Source organism: Podarcis filfolensis, assembly GCF_964270895.1.
Source record: "Podarcis filfolensis genome assembly, chromosome: 5".
In the NCBI taxonomy this organism is placed as follows: domain Eukaryota; kingdom Metazoa; phylum Chordata; class Lepidosauria; order Squamata; family Lacertidae; genus Podarcis; species Podarcis filfolensis.
Window position 1 is genome coordinate 39844740 of NC_139608.1, and position 24033 is coordinate 39868772.

The 24033-nt window shown below is 42.6% G+C and overlaps 1 protein-coding gene and 1 long non-coding RNA gene across 2 annotated transcripts in view; both read right to left on the minus strand.

Annotated features, from left to right (window-relative positions):
* Positions 1–833: 833 nt before the first annotated feature.
* The window catches only part of HS6ST1 (heparan sulfate 6-O-sulfotransferase 1), a 187332-nt gene continuing 164132 nt past the window's right edge, over positions 834–24033 (minus strand). The window contains exon 2 of the mRNA XM_083615269.1: positions 834–8310. Within this exon, the coding sequence (XP_083471395.1) occupies positions 7602–8310 (709 nt within the window). The 3' untranslated portion in view covers positions 834–7601. The remainder of the gene's footprint in view (positions 8311–24033) is intronic.
* LOC310763345 lies at positions 12374–14859 on the minus strand. The gene is made up of 2 exons (XR_014548591.1): positions 13768–14859; positions 12374–12875 (listed from the first exon to the last, which is right to left on the minus strand). It is a non-coding gene; the product is annotated as an uncharacterized lncRNA (long non-coding RNA).

Genomic DNA, 24033 nt, shown 5'->3' on the forward strand with positions numbered 1-24033 from the left:
TGCAGCAGCCATTAATTTACTCTTGTTCCTGTGCAAGGAGATTTTGCTAGCCATTAGCAGAAGCCAGATGGCGTTTTCATACTAATGAGACTTTGCATTCTAGAGGAACAGAGACCAACCTCTGATTCCACAGGTATTTGTTTCTCAGAAGCCTTGTCAGCCAAAGCAGCAGGGATAGTGCTTTAATTTTTTGCCTGTGTCATGCACATTTGCACATGATACATAGCGCCTTGGTGGGACGGTCTTTTTGAAATTGATGTGTTCAGGGTGAAGATGTATCGCATGACATTACTTCATTGTGCTACAGTTGGTATCTGAAGTGTCCCTGAGTACTGAGCCACTTTTTCAGATGTGCTCACCATGAGTGGTCATTTTTAACACATCTATAGAAAATGGTTGCCGTGTTCAATGGCAAAGAATGACAATATTATTGTGCAAAGCTAGCTCTGAGAATGGAAGGTTAGGATAAAGTTTATTCTTGTATTACTTTTCAGCCAAAAAAAAAAAAAAAAGGCTTTCTCAAAGGAGGGCACATAAGGTTCGCATACAACACCCCAAACAACACAGTCCCCCACGCCCAGCACCCAAGTGTTCACATTCAAACTATGTATGTTATAATGAGCATTCTGCCTACTTCCGTTTTGAACAGGAAAACTTGTGAAAAGTTCTGCACCCATAGCCCATTTTAACATGTTCCTATCTGTCCCACACCAAACCAGGGCAACTTCCATCCCTTGTAACAGAGGCCAGGGGATTTGTCATACTTTTGTACTAGCCAAATCAATGAAAAACAGCCTGGAGAGGCAGAACAAAGATAACATGTACACCAAACAATGTTTTTAGGGTTTATTTTAATCTGCTAACATCCAGTCTCGATCTAGACAAAAAAGAAAAGGGAAAAAAACCACAATTAGATGACTGTTCCTTTTACTTTGCTTTGTCCATTTTCGTCATAGGTTTTGAGAAGAAAAGGAAACAGGCCTCCTTTTCATTAACACTTTTTTTTTAAAAAAAGAGAGAGATGTGATAAATAAATATATAAAGCTTTAAATGTTGCTTCATTCAAATTAAACATTGCTTTTAGTTCCTGCAGCGAACATGCAGACCTTACAGATTCAGTCCACTGGAAAACAACTGTTGGGATCTTCTCTCAGTCAGTGTTGATCAGAAGAGCCTGTTCTGAGATCTCAAGTGGGTGGGAAAATAGGGAGGGACTTGGTTTAGAGAGATCGTAAGTAGCACTCTGTTCCTTGGCAGAGAAAAACACTCAAGGAAGGGAAATGGGATCCTGTGTGTGGATTGTCCATGCGGTTCCTGGTGCTTCTTAGGCAGTGATGGGGAAAGCAAGGACTACATGAGCAAAGCAAGCAATATGACACAAGACAGATCTCATTTGATTCCAAGAGTATTTATGTCGGCAAAGCCTGGCGATGCCTGAGGATTTGTCCAGCGATTAACACAGGAGTATAGGAACGTCACAGTGAAAGTGTTTTCAAAAAGCACTTTAAAAGCAGTTTGAAAGAGGCAATAAAAATAAGTTAAAAACATACTCCAACATGTACAAAGCAAATCATCCTTTGAAAATAATTTTAACATAATTTTTTTTCATAGCATGGCTCCCAAGTTCAGCATGTAGAAGGAGCACCTGAGAAAGGGGAAGAGAAATGTAGAAACCACAGAGAAAAGTGTGGAATGAGGGTGGGGGCAGAGGCTCATTTGCATATAATGCCCTTCAGATTTTATTGGAAACCAAAACATTCACTGACGGTAGAGCAAAATGATAATAAAAGAAGAAGAAAAAACCCAGCCTCTTTTCAATGGATCAGCGCATGAGTGCATGCAGTCAACTCCTGGTGACAATTATTTGGTTGGGTAATTGCTCTGTGCTTTAAGGGACTTTAATTCAACCCTTGAATTTGTTTCTGCTAGTGGAATGTGATAATGCATCATTCAACAAAGAGGAAAACTGAGCAGAGCTGCGATCTGAAGCATATGCTTTGTAAAACAGTGGAGGGAACGAACAGTATGAGGATTTCCGTGGTGCTGGCGTCAATTCGTTACCTTTCATCATTAACTATGAAGAGCTGCATGGCTGAAATGGATTTTAAGGCATTATAGCACCAGCCGGAGCCTGGTCAGAACTATTCTGGAGCATCTACAAGTTTCAATGAGACTGACATTCCCATTATGATTAAGGCGCATAACTTACTTCCAGCTTTGACACTTTAGCACTAAATTGTGAAAGTTCTGACCTGCCTTTCTCCTAGACAGGTACGTGTCTTCGTGAGACAGCCTCATGCGGAAACTGCACAGTGCAGAGTGTGCTATTAGCCATGCCTGTTGAGGGATCAGAGTGGGCTGAATGAGGATGTGCACTGCAGGTGTCAGGTGTTGCAAGTGCACCTGGTCCCCAAGGAAAGCTCTTTGCAGACACTCTGAACATCCTTGTTGGTGATATAGTCAGCCTAAAACCCAAATGAGCATGTATTTCAAATTGCCTAAGGAGAAGTTCCTTGAAAGTGGGGCTTGAGTCATACTGTGTATGCCATTGTGACCCTTTGCTGTAATAGTTCAGAGGCTGCACAAATCAAGCAATCTATTGTTTGGCCTAGTTCCTTCCTGCTACCCAGGATCCAGGCAAGGTATTAGTAGAGATGCTGCAAAGCTTTGCAGGCTACACCTTCTTCCTTGGATCGGAGCAGACATGTGCTGGCCAGAATGCTGCTGAGGAGTGAAGAAGAAACATAGAGAGCTGCCTTAAAGCAGGTCAAACTTATTTGTCCATTTAGCCCACTGTCTACTTTGTGTTTGGCAACAGGCAGACGACCTTCCCATCACCTGCTCCCCTCTCAAAAAAGTAGAAATTCCAGGGGTTGAACCAGGGACCTTCTGCATGAATCTACCACTGAGCTAAGGTTGCTTCCCAAGTCAATGTCTTGCTGTGCTGGAATCCCATAGGATCCTGGACCAACACTGGCCTTTATTCTCTCATGTTCTGTGTGCATGTGTTGGAATTGCCATTGCCCTCCATATGCTCTTATATCCAAACAGACCCAGGAGGAAGTGAGGTCCATAGCTTACCAGGTTGCACCGCAATCTAATATTGCATAGACCTCCTCTGACTTGGTTTGCTTGTTTGCACAGATGAATTGCTCCTGAGTGCAGGGAGAGTGAGAAAAGCCCAGTTGTACCAATCCCTGTAAAGCTTTCAGCTTTTTAGCAGCAGAGGAACCACCCAAATGGATCAGGCCAATGGTCCATCTAGCCTAGTATCTTGGTTTCCAGTGACCAGCCAGCTGCTTCTGAGAAGCCCATAAGCAGGACAGCCTTCAACTGCAAATTGTATTCGGAGGCCAGCTGCTTCTGAACCTGGAAGTTCTATTTATGTATCCTGACTAGGAGGCGTTGTCTCATTCTCTATTACAGTGTTGGCCAACATGATGTTCTCAAGATATTTTTGGACCCACAACTCCGAACAGATTTGAGCATTGGTCCTGCTGGCTGAGGCTAATGGGAACTGGAATCCAAAAACATTTGAAGGGCACCATGTTGGCTACCCCTCCCGTATAAGGGCAGAAGAATCAGTGCAGACACCACAGCAAAAGTAAGACACAAAAATCAAAATTAAAGGCAGCAGCAGTTCTTCTGGCTACTGAATACCTCTTTTTGTGAAGATTTATTTGCTCCAACTTTTATTTTTAGTACAACCACTGTTAGGAAAAGCTGCCCTCAGCCTTATCCTGCATTGTTACTCATTGGAAAGCATTCTTAACAATGCTTTCTTCTGGAAATAGTTTTGCAGTGATGGTTGATAGACAACACATCTAATATATAGTTTTTACGGAAAATGTTTTGCTAGGCTAGGGTCTGATCTATCACAGACTGTGTACACACATTTAAAGCATGTACACTTTTGAAGCACATTTGAAGTATATTTCCCCTCTCAAAGAATTCTGGGTATTGTAGTTTATTAAGGGTTGTTGGGAATTGTAACTTTGTGTGGGGTAATACAGTGTCCAGAATACTTTGAGGGAAACAATGTACTTTGAATGTACTTTAAAGGTATTGTGTTTGTTCCTTCAGAGCCCTTTCATTGGTTCTTTGCTCCAAACGGCTTCCATGAAAAACCATTTCTCAATCACTTTCAGTGTGACTTTAGGTGGTTGGCTGACACTACAAAACCTGCTTACTGTCTTAAGGACTGCAATAGTGGAAAGCTATGAGCACTGGGGGGAGAAGTTTATCCAGAGCCAGAAGTGTTTTTCTGCAGTAGCCACTCACATGGCTGAATACAGATGTTGATTTTCAGTGGCTGCAGTAGATATTTGCAAGACTCCTCTGGCACCAAGACTGCAAACATTATACACTGTTGCTGTCAACACAGGAAAAGTTCAGTAAATGACACGGGAGGTGAAAGGGTGGAAACACTATCCACCAAAATGTTGGATGCCCTTCAATGCTTAAAGCCACCCAAGAAAGGACACTTGGTGTCCAAGCAAAGACTCTTATCACACTCTTTTCTTCTCAGCTCTCAAGAAAGCCACAGACCAGTTTCCCTCTGCCTCCTGCACTCTATTATAGCTTCTTAGCCATTTAGCTGCATCCTGAGTTCCTTCAGTGGTACCTAGGCTTTTAAGTTCAAATTATCATATGGCTACTAGTAAGCCTTTTTGTAATGGTTTAAGATTAATGCTTTTGATTTATAAACAGGAAAATTCAGGGGAAGGAGATAATATCTCAAAGCTGGGACTTGAAATGGGAACCCCTCCACCAGCTGCAAGTATGGAGGTCTAAGCAGAAATGATCACCCACCTACTCACCTTCCTTGGGTAGATTTAAGGGAAGCTGATGAAACAACATTCAGTAGTTTTATTTCCTTAGCCTGTTCTTAAAACACAATGTTACACAAAGAAAATGTTGGAGAAAGACTACCACTGATCTCCCCAGAGGTCCAAGATTTCCACAGGCAAGATCCATTAAGGTTTACTCGGGTTGTTGTGGAAATAAAATTTAGGCACAACAAACAAAACACTCCACTTTTATCCTTAACCACACAAAATGCGGAAGCAGAGTTTGGCCTTTGGAACCTGCTACCAATCGTGCAAAGTATAACACAGCAGGCTCTCCAGTCTTCACGCTATGAATATGGATTAGCTGCTGCAACCATTTTTATATTATAGATCCATAACTATGAATGCACAGTTGAAAGCCTTTAGGTAAAGCTACATGCTCTGCATATAGAACAGCTGCTTCTTCATAGCACACATACGTTTGTGGGAGAAGGGAACGTGAAATAGCATTTGCTTTTGTTTGTAAAGAGTTTCTTTAGTTACAGAAATGCACAGGTGTCCTGGGAATTTAGCAAACTGCCATTCATCCCCAAATGTAGGATTTTTAACCTGCAGCCTCCTCTACCCAAAATAATGCTTTAAAAAAAGCAACCCAAAATAACTAGGATGAGATAGTTTTCCTTTCCTAAACCTCAAGGGCATCTTTTTAGCCAGCTGTGCACACTCAGAGAACAGGAAGGCCTTATTCCTAGAAACACTGCCAGGCCCATACAAGACCCAAACTAGCACTGATTGACAAATAGATCTGGCAAAGTACTTAAGAACTTGCATATTTTTCAATGTAGGGTAATCAGGAGCACCTGGGCATTTGGGCTGATCAGAGAAACACTGAAAGAAAAGGACAGGTTTTTCAATCAGCCTGCATGGGGTGGGATTTTTTTTACTGGGTTTTTAATTTCCATATCACTCCAAGTCCCTTTTCACTGACTGGCCGTAGAGAATGCGTAGACATAACAAGCTCTGTGTGCTTAATCAGGCAGGTTTCTATACTAGAGACATGGCTTCCCTCCTTCTGGGGAAACACACACACACACACATACACTACGGTTTGGAACCCAAAGCTTTGGCAACTGTGCAGACAAGAGTAGCCTAGGAAGAGGGAAATCCATGGGAAATGACAGTGCTTCTTTGTGAACAAGTATATCAGTCTCTCTTTCTATATTTCCAGTTTTCTCTCCAATACACAGTGAGTCCATCCTTTGAGCATCAACCTAACTGCCAGCTTATTCCGACTTCATCTACAACCTAGTCATCTGCATCCTAGGGAACAGGGAAGGAAGGTGACAAACACAGCTTGCTTGAGCTCCCCCCCCCCCTTTCAGAAAGGCTTAGTAGAAAAGAAAGACACATGCTTTGGATGGAGATCAAATTATCACTTGATGCTCTCCAAACAAAACTTAGATATTTTTTTTAAAAAAAGAGGAAAAGGGACTATTGTGGTTATTAAAGGCTGGAAAAGAACACCAGACAGTGCCTGAAGCAGAGAATCAGTGAAGATGCCCAGTTTTCCAAATGCTACAGCTTTGTTAAAGTAAGACAAAGGCAAGGCAGGCTTTGCCCATCCTGGAAAACAGTGGTAACACTGCCTCTTAAGTTCAACAAAGCAAATGTTAGTTGCTTCCAGATCCCATTGAAATCAATGGAGTTTGTGCCCAGTTGAACGCTTAAAGTGCAGTCCTATACTCTATACCACTCGTGGGCTCTGAGGACAGCATGGAATGCCAAACAATGAGCATTTTGAATATGTAATATCTGTGCCAATTCAAATAAAATGCCTTCCCACTGGAAGCAAAGAGTGTTTTGAAGCATAAACATAAGCAAGAAAACAGCCAGCAATGTGGTGATCAGCAGTTTGAAGGGAACATCATGGACCACCTCCTTTTAAATGTCAGAGATTGGTGTACCCCACCCCCCAGTTATTTCTAGGAAAGGACGTTTTCATGAATATGTGATAAGAACCCATGTTTGATTTTATGTGGGATTTAGTAGTTAGCATTTGAATAACTGCCCATGAGGTAAAAGCTGAGAATATTTTGTGCACAAACCCACCGGTTGCTTTGGTAGTGCAGTGTGTAGGATTGGGAGTGTGTGCATGCAGGTCAACCAGTGCCATGTATTCAAACTTCTGTGCTTGATATGTGGTCCAGGCTGTATTTTGCTTCCTTGAATGTTTCTCTTTCTCAACTTCCCCTTTCCCTTTCTGATTGCTTGTTTTGATACTGTTCTGTTCTTTTTGACCATGGTTTTCCATTTGAAGCCAAGCAGCTGAAACTGGAGGGAAGTCACCGTCTGGCAAATTCGCTGCCATTTATTATGACTTTCGCAACTGAAAACCTCGCTTGAGCAAGGGAGAAAAACATTTGACATTTCTGAGGATCAAATTACTCTTGCCAAGGGAGAACAGTGGTTACAAAGCTACTATCCGTGACCTCTAGATTTGCATCTAGGAGGATATGAAACATTACACTGTATTTGGCGTCAGAGCTGGGGGACCTACGCTTGTGCATTTTAAACTCTGAGCTCTCTAGGACTGATTCCTTAATATTTTTTTGTTTTATTTTATTTTATTAAGAACCCCGTTGGTCTTATAAGAAACAGTAAAAAGACCCTTTGTTTATAGAAGCATTCTACCTTCTGTTTTACAGACCATTTTTTTGTTTTTTGTTTAAATAAGAGTTGCTGTTTTTAATTCCATGTTCTTTTATTATGGAAACCCTAAAATCCTGTTCTCAGTATAAAATTCCGTCAAGGCTACCACTTCTCTATAATATGGCTCATGTAGTCCTCAGTAGGCAAGCGCCCTTGCTCTTCCGTCTCTTCCTTGGGAAGTGCCTCATTAGACCGGTGAAGAAGCCGCTCTTCCCGATTCTTTATCCTCTGCTCCATCCTCTCCAGCTGCCGCTTGTACTGGTATCGCTGTTGGAAGAGGTCTTTTGCATAGTCGTACAGCTGCATGTCCAAGTCATTAAGTTCTTCGATCCTCCTTATGGTGTTGTTGTCTACCTCTACTCCACCAGCCCTTGTGCTGTTGTACTGCATGAACGGCCTGATGAATTTCAGATTGAAAGTTCTCTCAAACAAGTACTGTGTTTTCCTCTGGAACTCTGTCAAGCCAAAAAAGGCCATGTCTCTGAGATTCTTCTTAGCGCTCTCCAGCAGTATCTGTGCTCGCTTGTTTTCTGGTATGAAGGACATATTATAGCAACCCACCAAGCTCAGGTCAGCCAACATCCTCACTTGGCGATTGTTGGCTAAGTTATATGGGCAATCCATGAATTCCTGAAGAGTACAGCCTGACCAGTCTGTGCCTTCATAGCATGATGGCAGCTCTTCGGGGGTTGGCGTCCGGCCATCACACATGTGCAAGGATGTTTTCCAGGTGGCTCCTCGTTGGACGTGCCTCCATTCGCTGAGGTAACGGGATACAGGATCTCTCAGCAGAGTGATGTAATAAAACTTCCTGTAAGAAAGAAGAATTGTATGTAAGGATTTTATACACATTGTAATATAATTGTTTGGCACTCTGAGGCCTAGTATATATAGAAGATGGGACAATAATCAATGAGCTGCTTTGTGTGGGAAATTGCAGTCAAATATAACTATGCATGAGTGCAAGTTGGTGCATGAAGGGGTTAAGACAATAGAGTTGGATTCCTAGACGTAGCCAAGTCACGCCCCCACTTCCTGTTCCCTTGTTCTCTGTGCCATGTAAATGACAAAGAAAGATGTGTCTAAGCAAGTTCCACGTTCACAGCACATGTTTGAAGTTATCTCCCTGTTTTTTTCCTACCCAAGAGCATTCTGCCTGTGTTCTCACTGTTGCTGCTTAGATAAATGCATGAATTTGATGTTTGGAATGCTTTATAAGTAAATCATTTTAAACATACTTAACAGTGTGTGGTCTGTTCATTGCAAGAGGGGTAGAAATAGATGTTTGCAAGCAGACTAAATGGGACAAAAGGGTCTAACAAGCTGTAGAATGAGACATGTGTGGTGCTAACTGCTGCTTAATTTTTGTGAGTTTAGACTCTACTACTGGGGCTCTCTCCTGCTGGAGGAGTGAGTTTAGCCCCAGGTTTTGAATCCAAGAACCCAGCCAATTCTTTGGTTATTTACTCCCCAAACAGGAATTCATATTTTTCCTCCCACAGTTTGCACATCATGTTCGGCCATAAATTATTGCTGTAAGCAACATGCTGGTGCACACTGCACACTTCACTCCTCACTCACTCATCCAAGTCTCCAGTCAGGATAAAGCAAACCAGAGTGCTGGTTTAGCATAATGTATGAATCAGTGCTCATGGTTTGCTTCTTCCAGACAATCTATGTGTAGCAAGTCAAGAATAAGCTTTGGTTTCCAATTATCATGGTTTGCACTTAATGCTGAATGTGAAACTGAGCAGCATGCACCAGCAGACTGCAGCTTCATAGAAAACCATAGTTTATTTTGAACGATGGCTTACCATGACGTGCAAAACAAACCAATTTCTAAATGCAGTTACAATTGGTCTCCTTTTTCTCATAAGAATCTCTTTGATAAACTCACTTATGTACAAAAGGATTGCATTCCCCTAATCAGAAATCATCTCCGTCTCCCCCCCCCAAAAAAATTCAGGAATGCTCCATTGTATTTGTTTCCAGCAACATACTGCAATGTCAGAATACATAAATGGAATTCAAATGATTTACCACCCTCATATAGCTTGCTTGCTTTAGGGATCAACTGGCCTTTCAGACTACCATGCACCTTAAAATTCAGTCAAGAAGACTCACTCTGGAGCACTGATCAACAGTTACTACTCAGATAACTCACACTTCACACACAGAGTACCCAGGCATAACTACAGCATTTCTGGAATCTCCCCTGGCCATGGCCTACTCTGCACTCTCCCTAAGTGTTTTTGCCTGGAGGGAGGATGGAGAGATGTGGGACATGGATGTGTAGAAAGAAACCTGTGGATTTGCATGGCTGGAGTGTAGCCTGCCACCACTGGCATGTGACCAATGTTGCCTGTGAAGGCTGTAAATGGTTGCTCACACTTTCTAACATGGCCAACCCCAAATCATTTTCCTCCTGACTGTGATACACCATGGCTGAAAGCATTGCTTGAAAAATGCAAACAGAAATTAACAGGCTGAATACTGAAGTAGACTGAGACAATATTATGCTATTTGGAAATATACAGTGGTACCTCGGGTTACATACGCTTCAGGTTACAGACTCCGCTAACCCTTAAATATTACCTCGGGTTAAGAACTTTGCTTCAGGATGAGAACAGAAATCGTGCTCCAGCGGCAGCAGGAGGCCCCATTAGCTAAAGTGGTGCTTCAGGTTAAGAACAGTTTCAGGTTAAGTACAGACCTCTGGAACGAATTAAGTACTTAACCTGAGGTACCACTGTACTAAGGACACATGCACGTCCATCGGGCAATGAGTGCAACGTCAAGTAAAAGACTTGTGTGTCTGAATCAGGCACCACACAATTCATCAACTCAAACAAAGCTTCCTTCCCAATGACCTTGCACTTTCCGGTGGAGGCAGGTCACCAATTATCTAGTGATGTACATGGTTGTATTTAGCCCTTGATGCCCAACATAAAATAATAATAATAATTGCCCTTCTTAAAACCAGCAGGTAAGTTTTCCACCTGCCAACAGTTCCAATGTGACTTTCCTTTCATGGGCAATGCCCACTGCTGCACAAGGCAGCCATTTCATTTAAAAGTGCACCAAAGACACTGGCAAAGAAATTAAACTGCAAACAATGGTATGTCCTTACTTCTTAATACCATATTGGCCCGAATATAAGCCACACCCGAATATAAGCTGCACCTTTAAAATTGGAGGGGGAAAAGAAAAAAGAGGAAAAAAATACTGAAATATAAGCTGCTCCATTCCTCGCTGCTCCTGGCTGCATACTGGGCTGGGGGATGGGGGGGAGCCGCACTGCGTTGCCCGCAGCCTTTCCCTTTCCTCTCTCTCTCCCTTCCTGGCCTTGGGGGAGAGGATGGGGGACTACACATGAGGTGGCTGCCGCTTTGCCGTGCTCCTGGCACAGTATGCACCACGCTCCTGGTTGCATTCCATAAGGTTGCGAAGCCACACTTCAACTTTTCATGGTCGGAATTTGGAGGAAAAGTGAGGCTTATATTCAGGCCAATACGGTAATTCACGAGGGTCTTGAATGCATCGTTCCCCCTGCCCCCTGCTGAAGTCACACTGACAGAAATTTAATTTCATTTAATGGGCATTGGAGGAAGTCCAGAGTGCATGTCTTTCAACTTCTGCTTTTGTAAGCAGAGCAAATAGGAATGTCTGCTATTCAGGCTCTCACCAAGCTAAAGATGTCACACTGTCTAATAAGTAACCATAGAGGGTGGGTGGAGGGGGGGGTCAACTTCCCATGTGTTTCTTTCTCTTCTCATTCCATTTAATAGCAGCCCATAATAATGATTCATCTTCTCTGACCAGGATGCAGCTATGATTTAAATTATCAGTGCTAAGAAACCCCTAACAGGCAGGGATAAAATATGACAACGGAAGGCACCGGAAAGTGATGACTGATGCCAGATGTTCCAGAGAGCGAGAGTGAGCGACAGATTCTAAACATTATAGCCTTTTAGTTTTAAAAAGGGTGAACTCTGGTGGATGTATCTGTCTTTAGACTAGAAGTTCCAAATATAATTTTAAGTCGTCCCCTCCTCACCCTGGCTCTTCCAAGAGGCAGTATTTTATTATTACTGCAGTCCTGCCTAGAACTAGGGTTTTCCGCCGTGAAAGGTGACCACCTGGCAGTGGATGATGATTACAATCGCACAAGAATCCAAATCCTGTGTCAAGAAACCCCAGATGGATGCTAAGTAAAATATAAATCCCATACACCTATCAAATATGTGGAAATTCATTGCTTCTAAACTAGTTTGCATGACTTGCTCTGAACCAGATATGGAACTTCTGGCAATGATCAATACATGGTGCAGGATGGGATTTGGGTTTCCCGGAAAGGGAAACACAACCATGTGTTCTAAAAGAACCAGGCAGCCACTGCAGGGCACAGAGACTCTGGTCCTAGCTTTGTATTGACATTACCTGAGCATGTTTTCCTTGCCCTTGCACAGGGCTTCCACTGATGGGGTTTGTTATGTGATCTACTACCGAGTAGAAATGTACAGGATTGTACTATTTCTATATTGTATGCTAATCCTTCCTATTCCATAGCTGTGGTTGTATTGGCAGGGCTGGTCTCTGCCCTTCATGGTTCTGATCTTTCAGATGTGACCACTGAACCGGCTCCCCATATCTTGGGACATGACGAGGGCATGAAGACTGGTTATTTAGGATGTTTTCAGCACCAGGTTAATAATAATAATAATAATAATAATAATAATAATAATAATAATAAATTTATACCCCACCTATCTGGCTGGGTTTCCCCAGCCACTCTGGGTGGCTTCCAGCAAGGTTAAGACATCCTTGTTTGCTCAGCCATGTTAAAAGGGCTACGTTTGGTTTTTCCCTTTTAGTTTTTATTATTTTATAGCATGTGCTTTGATTATAATGTATTTGATGTTATTATAGGACACTGCCCTGGATCCCTTTTGGATGAAGGGTGTTTTAGATCATTATTTTCTTAATGGACAAAAAAGAAAACAGATGTTTCCTCTCACACAACAATATTCATGTAGGAATAACACAGGAACATTGAAAGCTGTCTTCTATCAAGTCAAACCGCTGGTCCATCTAGCTCAGTCTTGTCAATTCTGGATGGTAGGGACTCTCCAGTGTTTCAGATGGTGGACATTTCCAATCGTACCTGGAGATGCTGGAGAATGAACCAGGGACATTTTGCCTGCAAAGCAGTTTACATACCACTGAGCTATGGCTCTTTACAGATCCTCTTTTGGTGGCCTGCAACCATAGCCTAATGAGGCTCCATCTTGTTAAATGTTTCCACTTTAGTCCCTCATGGTTGTCAAACTGGGACGGAAAGGGAAGCCGCATTAGGGAATTGTCAAACTCCTACCTCTATAAATAATAATAATAATAATAATTTATTATTTATACCCCGCCCATCTGGCTGGGCCTCCCCAGCCACTCTGGGCGGCTTCCATAGAAACCAAAAATACAGTAATATATCACACGTTAAAAACTTCCCTGAACAGGGCTGCCTTAAGATGTCTTCTGGATGTCAGGTAGTTGTTTATCGCTTTGACATCTGCTGGAAGGGCGTTCCACAGGGCGGGCGCCACTACCGAGAAGGCCCTCTGCCTGGTTCCCTGTAGCTTTGCTTCTCGCAATGAGGGAACCGCCAGAAGGCCCTCGGCGCTGGACCTCAGCGTCCGGGCAGAATGATGGGGGTGGAGACGCTCCTTCAGGTATACTGGACCAAGGCCGTTTAGGGCTTTAAAGGTCAGCACCAACACTTTGAATTGTGCTCGGAAACGTACTGGGAGCCAATGTAGGTCTTTCAAGACCGGTGTTATATGGTCTCGGCGGCCGCCCCCAGTCACCAGTCTAGCTGCCGCATTCTGGATTAGTTGTAGTTTTCGAGTCACCTTCAAAGGTAGCCCCACGTAGAGTGCATTGCAGTAGTCCAAGCGGGAGATAACCAGAGCATGCACCACTCTGGCGAGACAGTCCGCAGGCAGATAGGGTCTCAGCCTACGTACCAGATGGAGCTGGTAAACAGCTGCCCTGGACACAGATTTGACCTGTGCCTCCATGGACAGCTGTGAGTCCAAAATGACTCCCAGGCTGCGCACCTGGTCCTTCAGGGGCACAGTTACCCCATTCAGGACCAGGGAATCCTCCACACCTGCCCGCCTCCTGTCCCCCAAAAACAGTACGTCTGTCTTGTCAGGATTCAACCTCAATCTGTTAGCCGCCATCCATCCTCCAACCGCCTCCAGACACTCACATATAAAACTCAAGCTTTATTTAAACAAATATTAACAGTGTGGTAGAATATATATATTTCTCAGGAAAAAGACAGTCCTCTATGCCAAGCTCAACTTTGCCTGTATCGCAAGCTATAGGGCATTGCTTTAATCTAGAGTGTTTATCCTTGGTGCTAACAGCCCGTGATAAAATGCAGCAGGGCTTATCTGGTCTAGACTTTTGCAAAAATATACCTGGGCTTTGAGTACCTAGAGAGTAAGCTTTCTTGTGTCAGCCTTTCTCTCACCAAAAGAAGAACTCTTGCTGCTTTGCCTAATTCATTTTTTAGCTTCATGGAAGCAATTAAGCAAATTATTGTGCTCCTATCGATCCCTTCTCCAAGGTTATCCCTGCATCAAACACAGTGCCATTTAATGAGCCATTCACACAGGAGGTCACCAATCTGTTACAGAAAAGAAACAGAGGATTCTCTCTTGCTTCCAGAGTTGCCACTTAGGCAGTCGGCCATTCTAATGGCTCTGAAATTTTTACTTGTTTACTTAGAATATTTTCACCACTATGTTCTCAGGGTGGATGGCAACCATATAAACATCCATAAAACATAAGCATACATTAAAATCTTAACAGTAATTTGGAGTAATACCCATATGAATAAAATTGCAACCTCCAAACCAGCCGTGTGAGTTATATTTCCTGCATAAGGCTAACTAACCAAACTAATACCAAACGAAAGCCTGTGCACATAAGTGACTTTTCAGTTGATATGGAAATGAATAAATTGACACCGCCAACTGCATATTTGTTACTGTCAGGACTCCTACAACACAATACCTACCCTTACAGGGTGGGGGGCTTACAAGTGTGGGGGGTTCAAACCCACATTTCCCATTTTCCATTATGTGGTTCTTTCCCATAAGCTACCTTGGAGCCCACTGTGCCATCTCCTTTAACATTTTTGGAGTAAGTGTGTCTTTGTCTTGGTACAACAGGCCCACCTGCCCTTCTCCTGGTCATATGGTCCTAACCTTGCTGTACTTTTTAGTTAGTTTAAATGTACAGCATGAAATAAAGTGCTTATTTCCCTCACACAGACCTGTATCCTGTGTGCCTATTATGGTATAAAGGACTCATAGCCTGTAAAAAACCATGGTTAAAATGTACAGCAAGATTAGGACCATATGACCAGGCCATGCCAAGCATTGGGAGATGATTCATCTTTACCAGTCTAACTTGGGCCAATTAACCCATATTTCGTGTCTGGCTGAACAAACAGCAAAGGGCTCACCTTATGCTTGCAAAAATGATATGGGGATGCACACTAGCTAGGAAGAAACAAGCAGTAATTTACTCCCAAGTAGATGGGCACTGACATGATAAATTACCATATGGAATGAACCTAAGGAACACTTTTACTGGTTCAAGCCATGAGTGCAATGTAGTTACAGTGGTACCTCGGGTTACAAACACCTCAGGTTACAAACATTTCGGGTTACAGACTCTGCTAACTCAGAAGTAGTACCTCAGGTTAAGAACTTTACCTCAGGATGAGAACAGAAATTGTGTGGCGGCAGTGCAAGGCCCCTTTAGCTAAAGTGGTACCGCAGGTTAAGAATGGTTTCAGGTTAAGAACGGAACAAATTAAGTTCGTAACCAGAGGTACCACTATATAGGTCAAAAGGGTACTCTGACCTGACACACTTATCTAATAATAATAATAATTCGCTTTATCTTGCCTAAGGCAGCCCAAAGCAAACTACAGCCAAACAACACACACAAACACACACACACACCCCACTACACCTAAGGAACATGCCAAAAAGACATTTTAGATACTTTCTGTCCTAGCTGAAGGTGAAGAAGACACAGTTCTTGGGTCAGAAAGACCGGCAAGGAATGTACTGGGAACGCATTGAGAAAGGGGAAGGATGGAATTTCTTTTGGCCGCATGAAATTGTTGACTGAAAGTGCCTGTTTCACAAGTCAGAGCTCTTAATTCATTGTGCTCTTGCTTCTGTGTTAAAGGAATTTATTTGATAACTATGTAATGGACTTCCCTGTAAAGGAAAAATCTGAAAAAGCCGCTTCCCTAGAAGTCTTTTACCATTTGACGCCACACGATTCGATTTCCATTTCTCATCTTCCATCCTTACATAACATGCCCTCTCTGTTTGAATGTAATTTAATATGTTGGTAGAAAATAGGCTTAATTTTCCTCAACCTGTTTCCTCTCATATGGCACTTATTATAGCTCTTCCTGTTCCCCTGCATGAACAAAATAAAGCTCTCAGACTTCCGAATGTCACCAGCGAAAAGAAAACACACACACACACACACACACACACACACACACACACACACACTTCCCTATATATGTACATGTGTATGCAAAATAATGGTTGCAGTACAAATTAACAAAAGCCTCTTTTCTTAGGCTATTAAAGGGGGCTGGGGGTGGGGAGGAGTAGCAAAACAAACCGTTATGTTTTTCATGTTTCCAGCAGTCATGGCTTTGTGCATATCAAGTGAATGTGTGCTTTGCTAGCTGCATTTATTATAAAAGACCTTTTAAAAAAAAGCCAAACAAAAAACCCTTGATGGATGGTACCCTTGGGAAGTTAAAAAGATGAATTGTTTATGATGTGAAATGCTGAGCAGCTTCATGAACACACTCCTCCGCTCGCAGGTCATAACTCACTGAATGCTTTCGGTGGCCCTGTCACATGCTATATACTGATCCAGCAGATAACACTGATCCAGTAGCTGTTTGCATGGAGAACAGGTCAAAAGACCAGGACTGTAAAAGGAAAGTGAGCAGAAATACAATATGGAGGGAGTATAATTAATATTTCAGCAGTGTCATCCAAATAATCAATAATAAATAAATCAGGCAACATTGGACAACAACAGTTGGTTGCTATACTTTAAATAAGCCACACAAACACCATTTTCAAAGAACAGCTATTTGGTGCCCTTCAAGCCTGTCTGCGGTTAACTGAAAACTCCAGTAATTAAATCTATGTTTGTTATTATTTTGGTAAATATCTGTGTCAAATGAAGGAACTACTGGGGTTAAGTTTGCAGCATTCAAAATACCAGGTGGTCTAATCAAAGCTATGATTTTATCTTTCTCGCCTCCAGTGGAGATGTAACAGGAAAACATGGGCGACAGGAATGAATTGTGGGGAGACTCAAGTTTTGCTTGTCAGAGGAAGAGTCTGGAAGCATCTACTTCAGGTTTTACAATAACCACAGTTCCCTGTATTATCTGAAGTAGGAGACTGTGGTTTGTATAAATACTAGGCATTTACTTTTATTAGTGCACACACCAGAACCACAAACCTGCAGAAGCTTATGCCACAATAATTTCGTAGTGTTGAGGCCCAAAATACTGTACCGTTTTTGTTGCAACAGACTAACATGGCTACCCCTCTGGAATGTTATAATTAAATTTAATTTGACTGTTATCCGATTGTTCTGCTTCTCTGATTAGTTGTATCCAAGCGAAGCAAGTGCCAGATTGAATAAAAGACAAGCAAGGCAAAACTAAATATAAATGAGAAAAAGGCCACTTCTGGGACATAAATGAGAGCCTGTGTGGTGCAGTGGTTGGAGCATGGGTAGCCAACATGGTGTTCTTCATGTGCTGTTTGACTACAACTCTCAGCCAGCATGGCCAATGGTCAACAACTGAAAGGCACAATGTTGGCCATTCATGGGCTAGACTAGAGCATCAGTCCTGGCCTGGTGAAGCCTGGGATTCCACTCAGTCATGGATGTTATTGTGTGACCTTGGCATCCCATTATCTATCAGCTGATCCCAACACCTTGTCTGATAGGGGAACATGGAGAGGGGAACGTGTCCTCTGCGTGGTGCCCTGAACTCATTGAAAAAAGGGCAACATAAAGATACAGTTGTGGGTACCAAGAGCATAAAGACCTTAAAGCAGATTGATGGAAGTAGTATGGCTTGCATGGAATGCAGGCAGAATGCCAAATCTCAGGCCATCTCCCTGCTCTGTTTTGACCTCCCTGGGTGGTCTTGGGTATCACACTTTCTTTTACACTCACTTTCCCATCTGTTAAATTGGGAATATTAATGATTAATGTTTCACCGAGGGCTGCTGTGAGGATGAGTCAGACAGATACGGTAAAGACTTATTATTTAATTACTAGTATTTGGTTGTGGAAAATCCTAGTGCTGTAATATGAGATAAAAAGAAAACACATTTGTGTAGAATTAAAACATTCTATACCAAAATAAAACAAAGAGTGGGGGTGGATTGATTTGCCAGATGGTGCTGTAAATCATGCTCTGTTTGCTTCCGATCTTCCTTCTTACAGGCTAGGATGGATTCTTGAATGATTTACTATAAAGCGACTCAAACAATAGTCATCTGTAAGTCTGTAGCAAAACACACCAGTTAATACAGCTGTTGCAGTGGTTTAAGAAGGGGGCATTGAACTGATCACTGCCACGGCACAACTTCCATACATTTACACACTAGACTATGCAGAAGCCTTTGGAAATGAAATGAAAATAAAACTGTACCTAACAACTACATTTATTCTCTTTGAGACGCTGACGTGTAGCAGGTGGACACACCTAGGCTTGCGGGGGGGGGGAGAGACTATCTCCAGCAGCAGAGAGGAACCTTACAATTCTGGGGGTGGGGGGGAACCCAGAAATCAAAGGAGAAAAATGTGAAGCGATGTTCTCTGCACTTTATGTGGCACACAAAGCTCTTGCTGTGAATGACACCTCTAGAAACTGCCAACAGTCAAGTGGTTTTGCAAACAGGGGAGGGAAACATCTTACAGAGATGGTCAAAATGGTGGCGAAAACTTGGTCTTAGAAGTGCAATGGGAACATGGCTTGAAATATGAGATTGCTCTCCAGAAGGCAAGTGGCTTGGAAATGCACTGCCGATCGAACATGGCAAAACTATTCATTATTCTAGTAGAATAACCAAGACCACTGCTTTCTGAAAATGCAGCTAGAGACTTTATGAGCCTCATTAATCATTTTTCACAAACTGCTGATCTGGAAACAGCAGGGCAATTCGTGGTTTCAACTTCATTTGCCTGAAAAGACCATAGCACATTTTCTCCGGAAATTAAGGTTTTCCCCTTGTTTTGAAGAGGAGTGCACAATTGCCATAGTACTATGCTGCACAAAGCACCAGGCTAACTTGTATCAACGGTCTGGTCTAGACATATGTAATGGCTAGCCGAATAACCTGCAGTGGCTTCTTAAATAACAAAAGCAATTATTGCAGTGTAGAAATAATCACACCCAAAGACTTATCTCAGACATCCTGTAATGTGATGGCAAAATTGTTTAGCTGACCGAATTTAAGCACTCAGAAGCCATCAAGCTGAATCAGATAAGAAATCCATCCAGCCCTTTGTTCCTGTACATTTATTTCCAACTTTAGGATCACTGGTATGGTAGAAAAGGCACCTAAGAAAGAACTGGACCAATGGAGTTTAGCAGCAGGCTAGAGCTCTCCTTTACAGACATTTTGAACCACTGTGCACATTGCCTTAATCAAACCACAAAGGATTGTACTTTCTGTTCAGCTGCCAAAGTATATTACATACGGGTTTCTCTCCTTTCTTACTTACTTTACATAGTGAACAGGAGATGCAGACCAGGTGGCTGGTACCAAGACAAGCTAGAGGAAAGGCTGGGAATGCATGGTGACCTTATCTACCTGCCCTCCAATATGTACCTGGCTAAAGGAATAGTTTATTCTGTTTCTTTTCATTATAGGAGTGAATATTAAGCACTATTAGGGGGGGAAATTGGAGCAGCATGTTTTCTTTACTTTCTGGGTGTGACAAAAGTAATTTGCTGAGGCCAGGAAAATTTTATTTTTTCACAGGGAGCCCTCTTGTTTCAGATAAACAGATTTGTAAGAAATTGTAAATGTCTTTTCGTCTAGAAGTTTATGGCCCTATCTAGTGTTTTGGCCTTGCATGTTCCAAGCTTCGATGTCAAAAGCTATCAGGGCTGAATTCCTTTATCCTCAACTTTCACTGTTGCAATCTGCAAAGGCTCCTCTGACCTACTGTGCATGATTAAGCAACAGAATTATATTTTATACTCCCCTCTTCCTAAAATTCACATTCGTTTTCATCAGAACTCACTTCCTCCTGCCCTTTCCCTTCATTTTTTTTGTATTTTGTAATCAGCCCACTTTCACAGATGACAGTCCCTTCCTTTTACAGTAATTTCTTTCACCATCACCCTTTAAAAAGCACCAAAAAACAACTAAATCTTCTGCATTACTGTTTCCTAGGTTAACTCCTGTGCCCTTTTAGAAGATGGACATTTAAGAATAACAGCATGCTGGCAAATGTACATGCATGCACACTATGCATTTCCTTTTGTTTCCCCCCTGATACCCTTGACTGACACGGACATGTGGCCATTATTCTGCACTGAACATATAAGCATGCCCAAGGGAAAGGGCAGGAGGATGTGAGTTCTGATGAAAATAGTTCTGATGGAACTATTCCTTCGCACCATCCCTTGTTCTTTCCCAGCACATGGCCAGCTAGCTAACTCTGGAAAAACGCTGTGCCTTGATCCGTTTGGATTGATTCTTAAAAAGCAAATCACAAACAGGCCTGAAATATAGTTTAATATTTTGCACATATTAGGTGTAGCCTATTGTTTAAAAAGGAGTTGGGTAGTCTGATAGGAAGTTCGCTTAGCTTGACTACAGTTGCATTATTGAGTGTTTCTAAATCCTGCATTCCTAAATTGCTTTTGCAATTCTGAAAAACAATAATTACATTTGGGAACTGAAACCCTGTAGGAAAAGAGAGCACAATGGAATATTTTAAATGTAAATGGAAAAGTCATTTTTCTGTTTCATTACTAAAGTGTAATTATCATGCCTGAAACGTGATAAAACATGCCTACTAACCCTGATGAGTATGTTCTACCTCTACTGTCGGAGTCATTATGCTTCTGAATACCAGTATCTGGAATTCACAAGGGAGTGTTGTTGCACTCAGGCCCTGGCTTTTGGGTTTCCATAGGAATCTGCTTGTCCAATGTGAGAAGAACATGCTGGACTAGATGGGCCACTGGCCTGATCCAGCAGGCCCTTCTTAGGTTCTTAGGAGAGTGAGGAAATCACAAAGTTATTTTCTCTTGTCAGTTTCACAAAGTGAACTATCAGTGCGCCTCGCATGCGGTCATACTTGAGATGCCATTGTGTGCTGTGTGTATGAACACACCTTCAAAAGAGATCAGCCATGTGAAATTGACACGATCAAATAATTTTGCAGTGACAAAAGGTTCATATTGGCTTTAGTTCCCTTCCAACAAAATACAGTGATTTATTTATGCAAACAAACAAACCCGCCACCATTGTACAAGAGATACATCAATGTAGTATAAAACAACAGTCACTTGGTTACGATGCTGCAGTTTTATACATACATATATACATACATACATATTCTAGTTAATGCAGCAGCCGGTGTCCTTGGCATTCTGTGAAGACTCATACACGACAAGAAGTTTTCATGTGAAATACCCGTTAACAATCAAAGAGTCATAGGAATAAAGTAATATCAAACAAAGTGAGACTGACACACACACACACACACACACACAAAACCACCACTCTGAAATGCCCTCTGTAGATGATAATATAGCAGTAGCTGCAGCCAGAGCAAAGGATGCTTCAAATGTCTGGCAATTCTGGGGTGCAAAAAATCCACTAGATGGCACTTTGTTACTTTGAAAATCTATCAGATGAGAAGAAACAGCCTGCGAACATATTGCAGTCTTTTCTTTTTTTAAAAAACCCCCACAATAATACTGTAGCATTTCATATTATTACAACACATTTACTCTGGTTCCCATGGGGTTTCCTATGTGTCTTACATATTAAGGTCACAAGTGGAAGCGAGCATAACTGTGGGGGAAGGGGGAGGGACAATTGTGAGTGCCTGCATTTGCTGTGCTGGTCTCAGCTGCAGGAGGCTAGTGAGCTGACAAGGATCTACGAGCAGAACCAACTGGCGCCAGGACACATCTGGGTACCAACTGCATGTTTTGCCAGGAAAGCTGGGCACACCAAGCCAAACAAGAACATCCTTGGCGTATTATGGAACCTCCCTTCTGCTGCGCAGAACTCACAGGATGTGCCACCGGTTTTCGTGTTATATTAATGGTTGCAGCTTTGTACAACATAGTCACTGCTTGCTAAAAAAAAGTAGGGTGCGCCAAGGTTTCTCTGACACGAATGCCAAAATCTAGCATTTTAAATGTGCTCGAAGAATGCACACAGATAAGCCAAGCAGAACAATTTCTGGAGCTTCACCGAAAGTATTTGAAATGGAAGAGAGAGAGAAAAATCTAGCAACAAAACTGAGGTACTTTTGTGGCTTCCACAGTTTGAGCCAATGGGGGTGCTGGGAATGATACTGCCTGCCAAATGTAGGGACCCCCCAATTCCTGGCCACTGCTTGGTGGTAGCATGTTCAGAATCCCAACACAACTTTGGTTGTGCACTTGGTTCAGAAGAACTCCTTTAATTTTGAGTGAGCATAATAAAGTCTCTTTGCAGCTCGCTTTAAGTACGCTGCACTCGGCCTACAACAGGAAAGATTCCCTTTGTTTCCTCAAGGGTTCCAATAGTTCTTTTACTCTGCAGTGAGTGGAAGACAAGAGTGAGAAGGGAAAATTCCAGAGAGAAGTGGAGGAAGTGCTTTTTTCCAGCTGTATGCATGGCTGGTGCAGCGTAGTGGTTAGAGCACTGGACTAGAAGTTGGGAGACCAGGCTTCAAACCCCCATTCAGCTATGAAACTCATGGGGTGACCTTGAGCCAGTCGCCAGCTCTTAGCCTAACCTACCTCACAGGGTTGTTGTGAAGATAAATGAGGAGAACCATGCATGCCATCCTGAGCTTCTTGGAGGAAATGTGGACTATAAATATATTCAAGCAAGTAACTTAGCCTTTTCAAGCATTCTTAATTTTAATTTGTGGAGTGGGAGGAGGGCCACACGCACTGGCTCTGCCCCTCCAACCCCAACCTGCCACAATGAGCAGAAAACACTGAAGGGGAAATGGAAGCGTGTTTGACTGAATGTACCTACAAGCTCTCCCCTGATTGGGCATAGGGTTCCTGATTGCATGGTGGACCTTCCTTCGTCAGGGTGAGGTGGCAGGGGGTTGTTGCACACCCCTCCACGTCCCTCTCCACAGGTACAATTAAAGAACACCTGGATAAGGCTTTGGTCTTCCCCATATGAAAAAGGCCGCTAAATCATGCAGGCTTCTCATTGCAATGTTATCAAAAGCACAATAGACTACGATCCTTTTATGCTCTATGTAAACACAAATAACCTGCAAGCATTTGGAATAATTAAAAAAGGGAGAAACCTGGGACCAACGCCACCCCACCCTACAGCAGCTGCCTCTGCTATGGTGCACTGTTTGTGTTGAACATTAGGCCATAATTGATTATCTACATTCCTCCCCTCCCCTCTGCAAAAGGACACAAGATTCCAGTTAATGCCTCTTCCTGATCTTCCTTAGAATATTCATGTGGCTGACCATTCCTAACATAGCATCTTCCATGTACTCTTCTCTGTGAGGGTAACTCTGAAAGAACTTGTACTGAGGCAGACGCTGCAGAGGAGGAGTAGCCCATGGTGAACGGTTGCAATTATAAAAGTGGTTTTCTAGCCCTGGTGTGAAATGTTGATCTTCAAATAAGGGGCCCTATATCTGCAGAGTTATTGAGTTACAGCATATTGATCTCTCCTGTAAAGGATTCCCCCCCCCCACAGGTTAAAGCTTCTGAAAGATAAAGAGTAGGGTTGTTCATATCACGTCCTTTTACTAGTACAGTGGTACCTCGGGTTAAGAACTTAATTAGTTCCGGAGGTCCGTTCTTAACCTGAAACTGTTCTTAACCTGAAGCACCACTTTAGCTAATGGGGCATCCCGCTACCGCCGCCGCGCAATTTCTGTTCTCATCCTGAAGCAAAGTTCTTAACCTGAGGTAATATTTCTGGGTTAGCAGAGTCTGTAACCTGAAGCGTATGTAACCTGAAGCGTATGTAACCCGATGTACCACTGTACCATCAGCTATTCTACCATTCACACTACAAATATTAAGTCTGTGCAGACAGGCAGACAACTGGAGATGGTAAATACTTTCCCATTTCTAAGGGTAAGTGTGGGTTAGTTGAGACAGCATCAAGTGTTGGACCAGTGTTGATGCGAGTTCAAATCCCTGCTCATCAATGAAGTT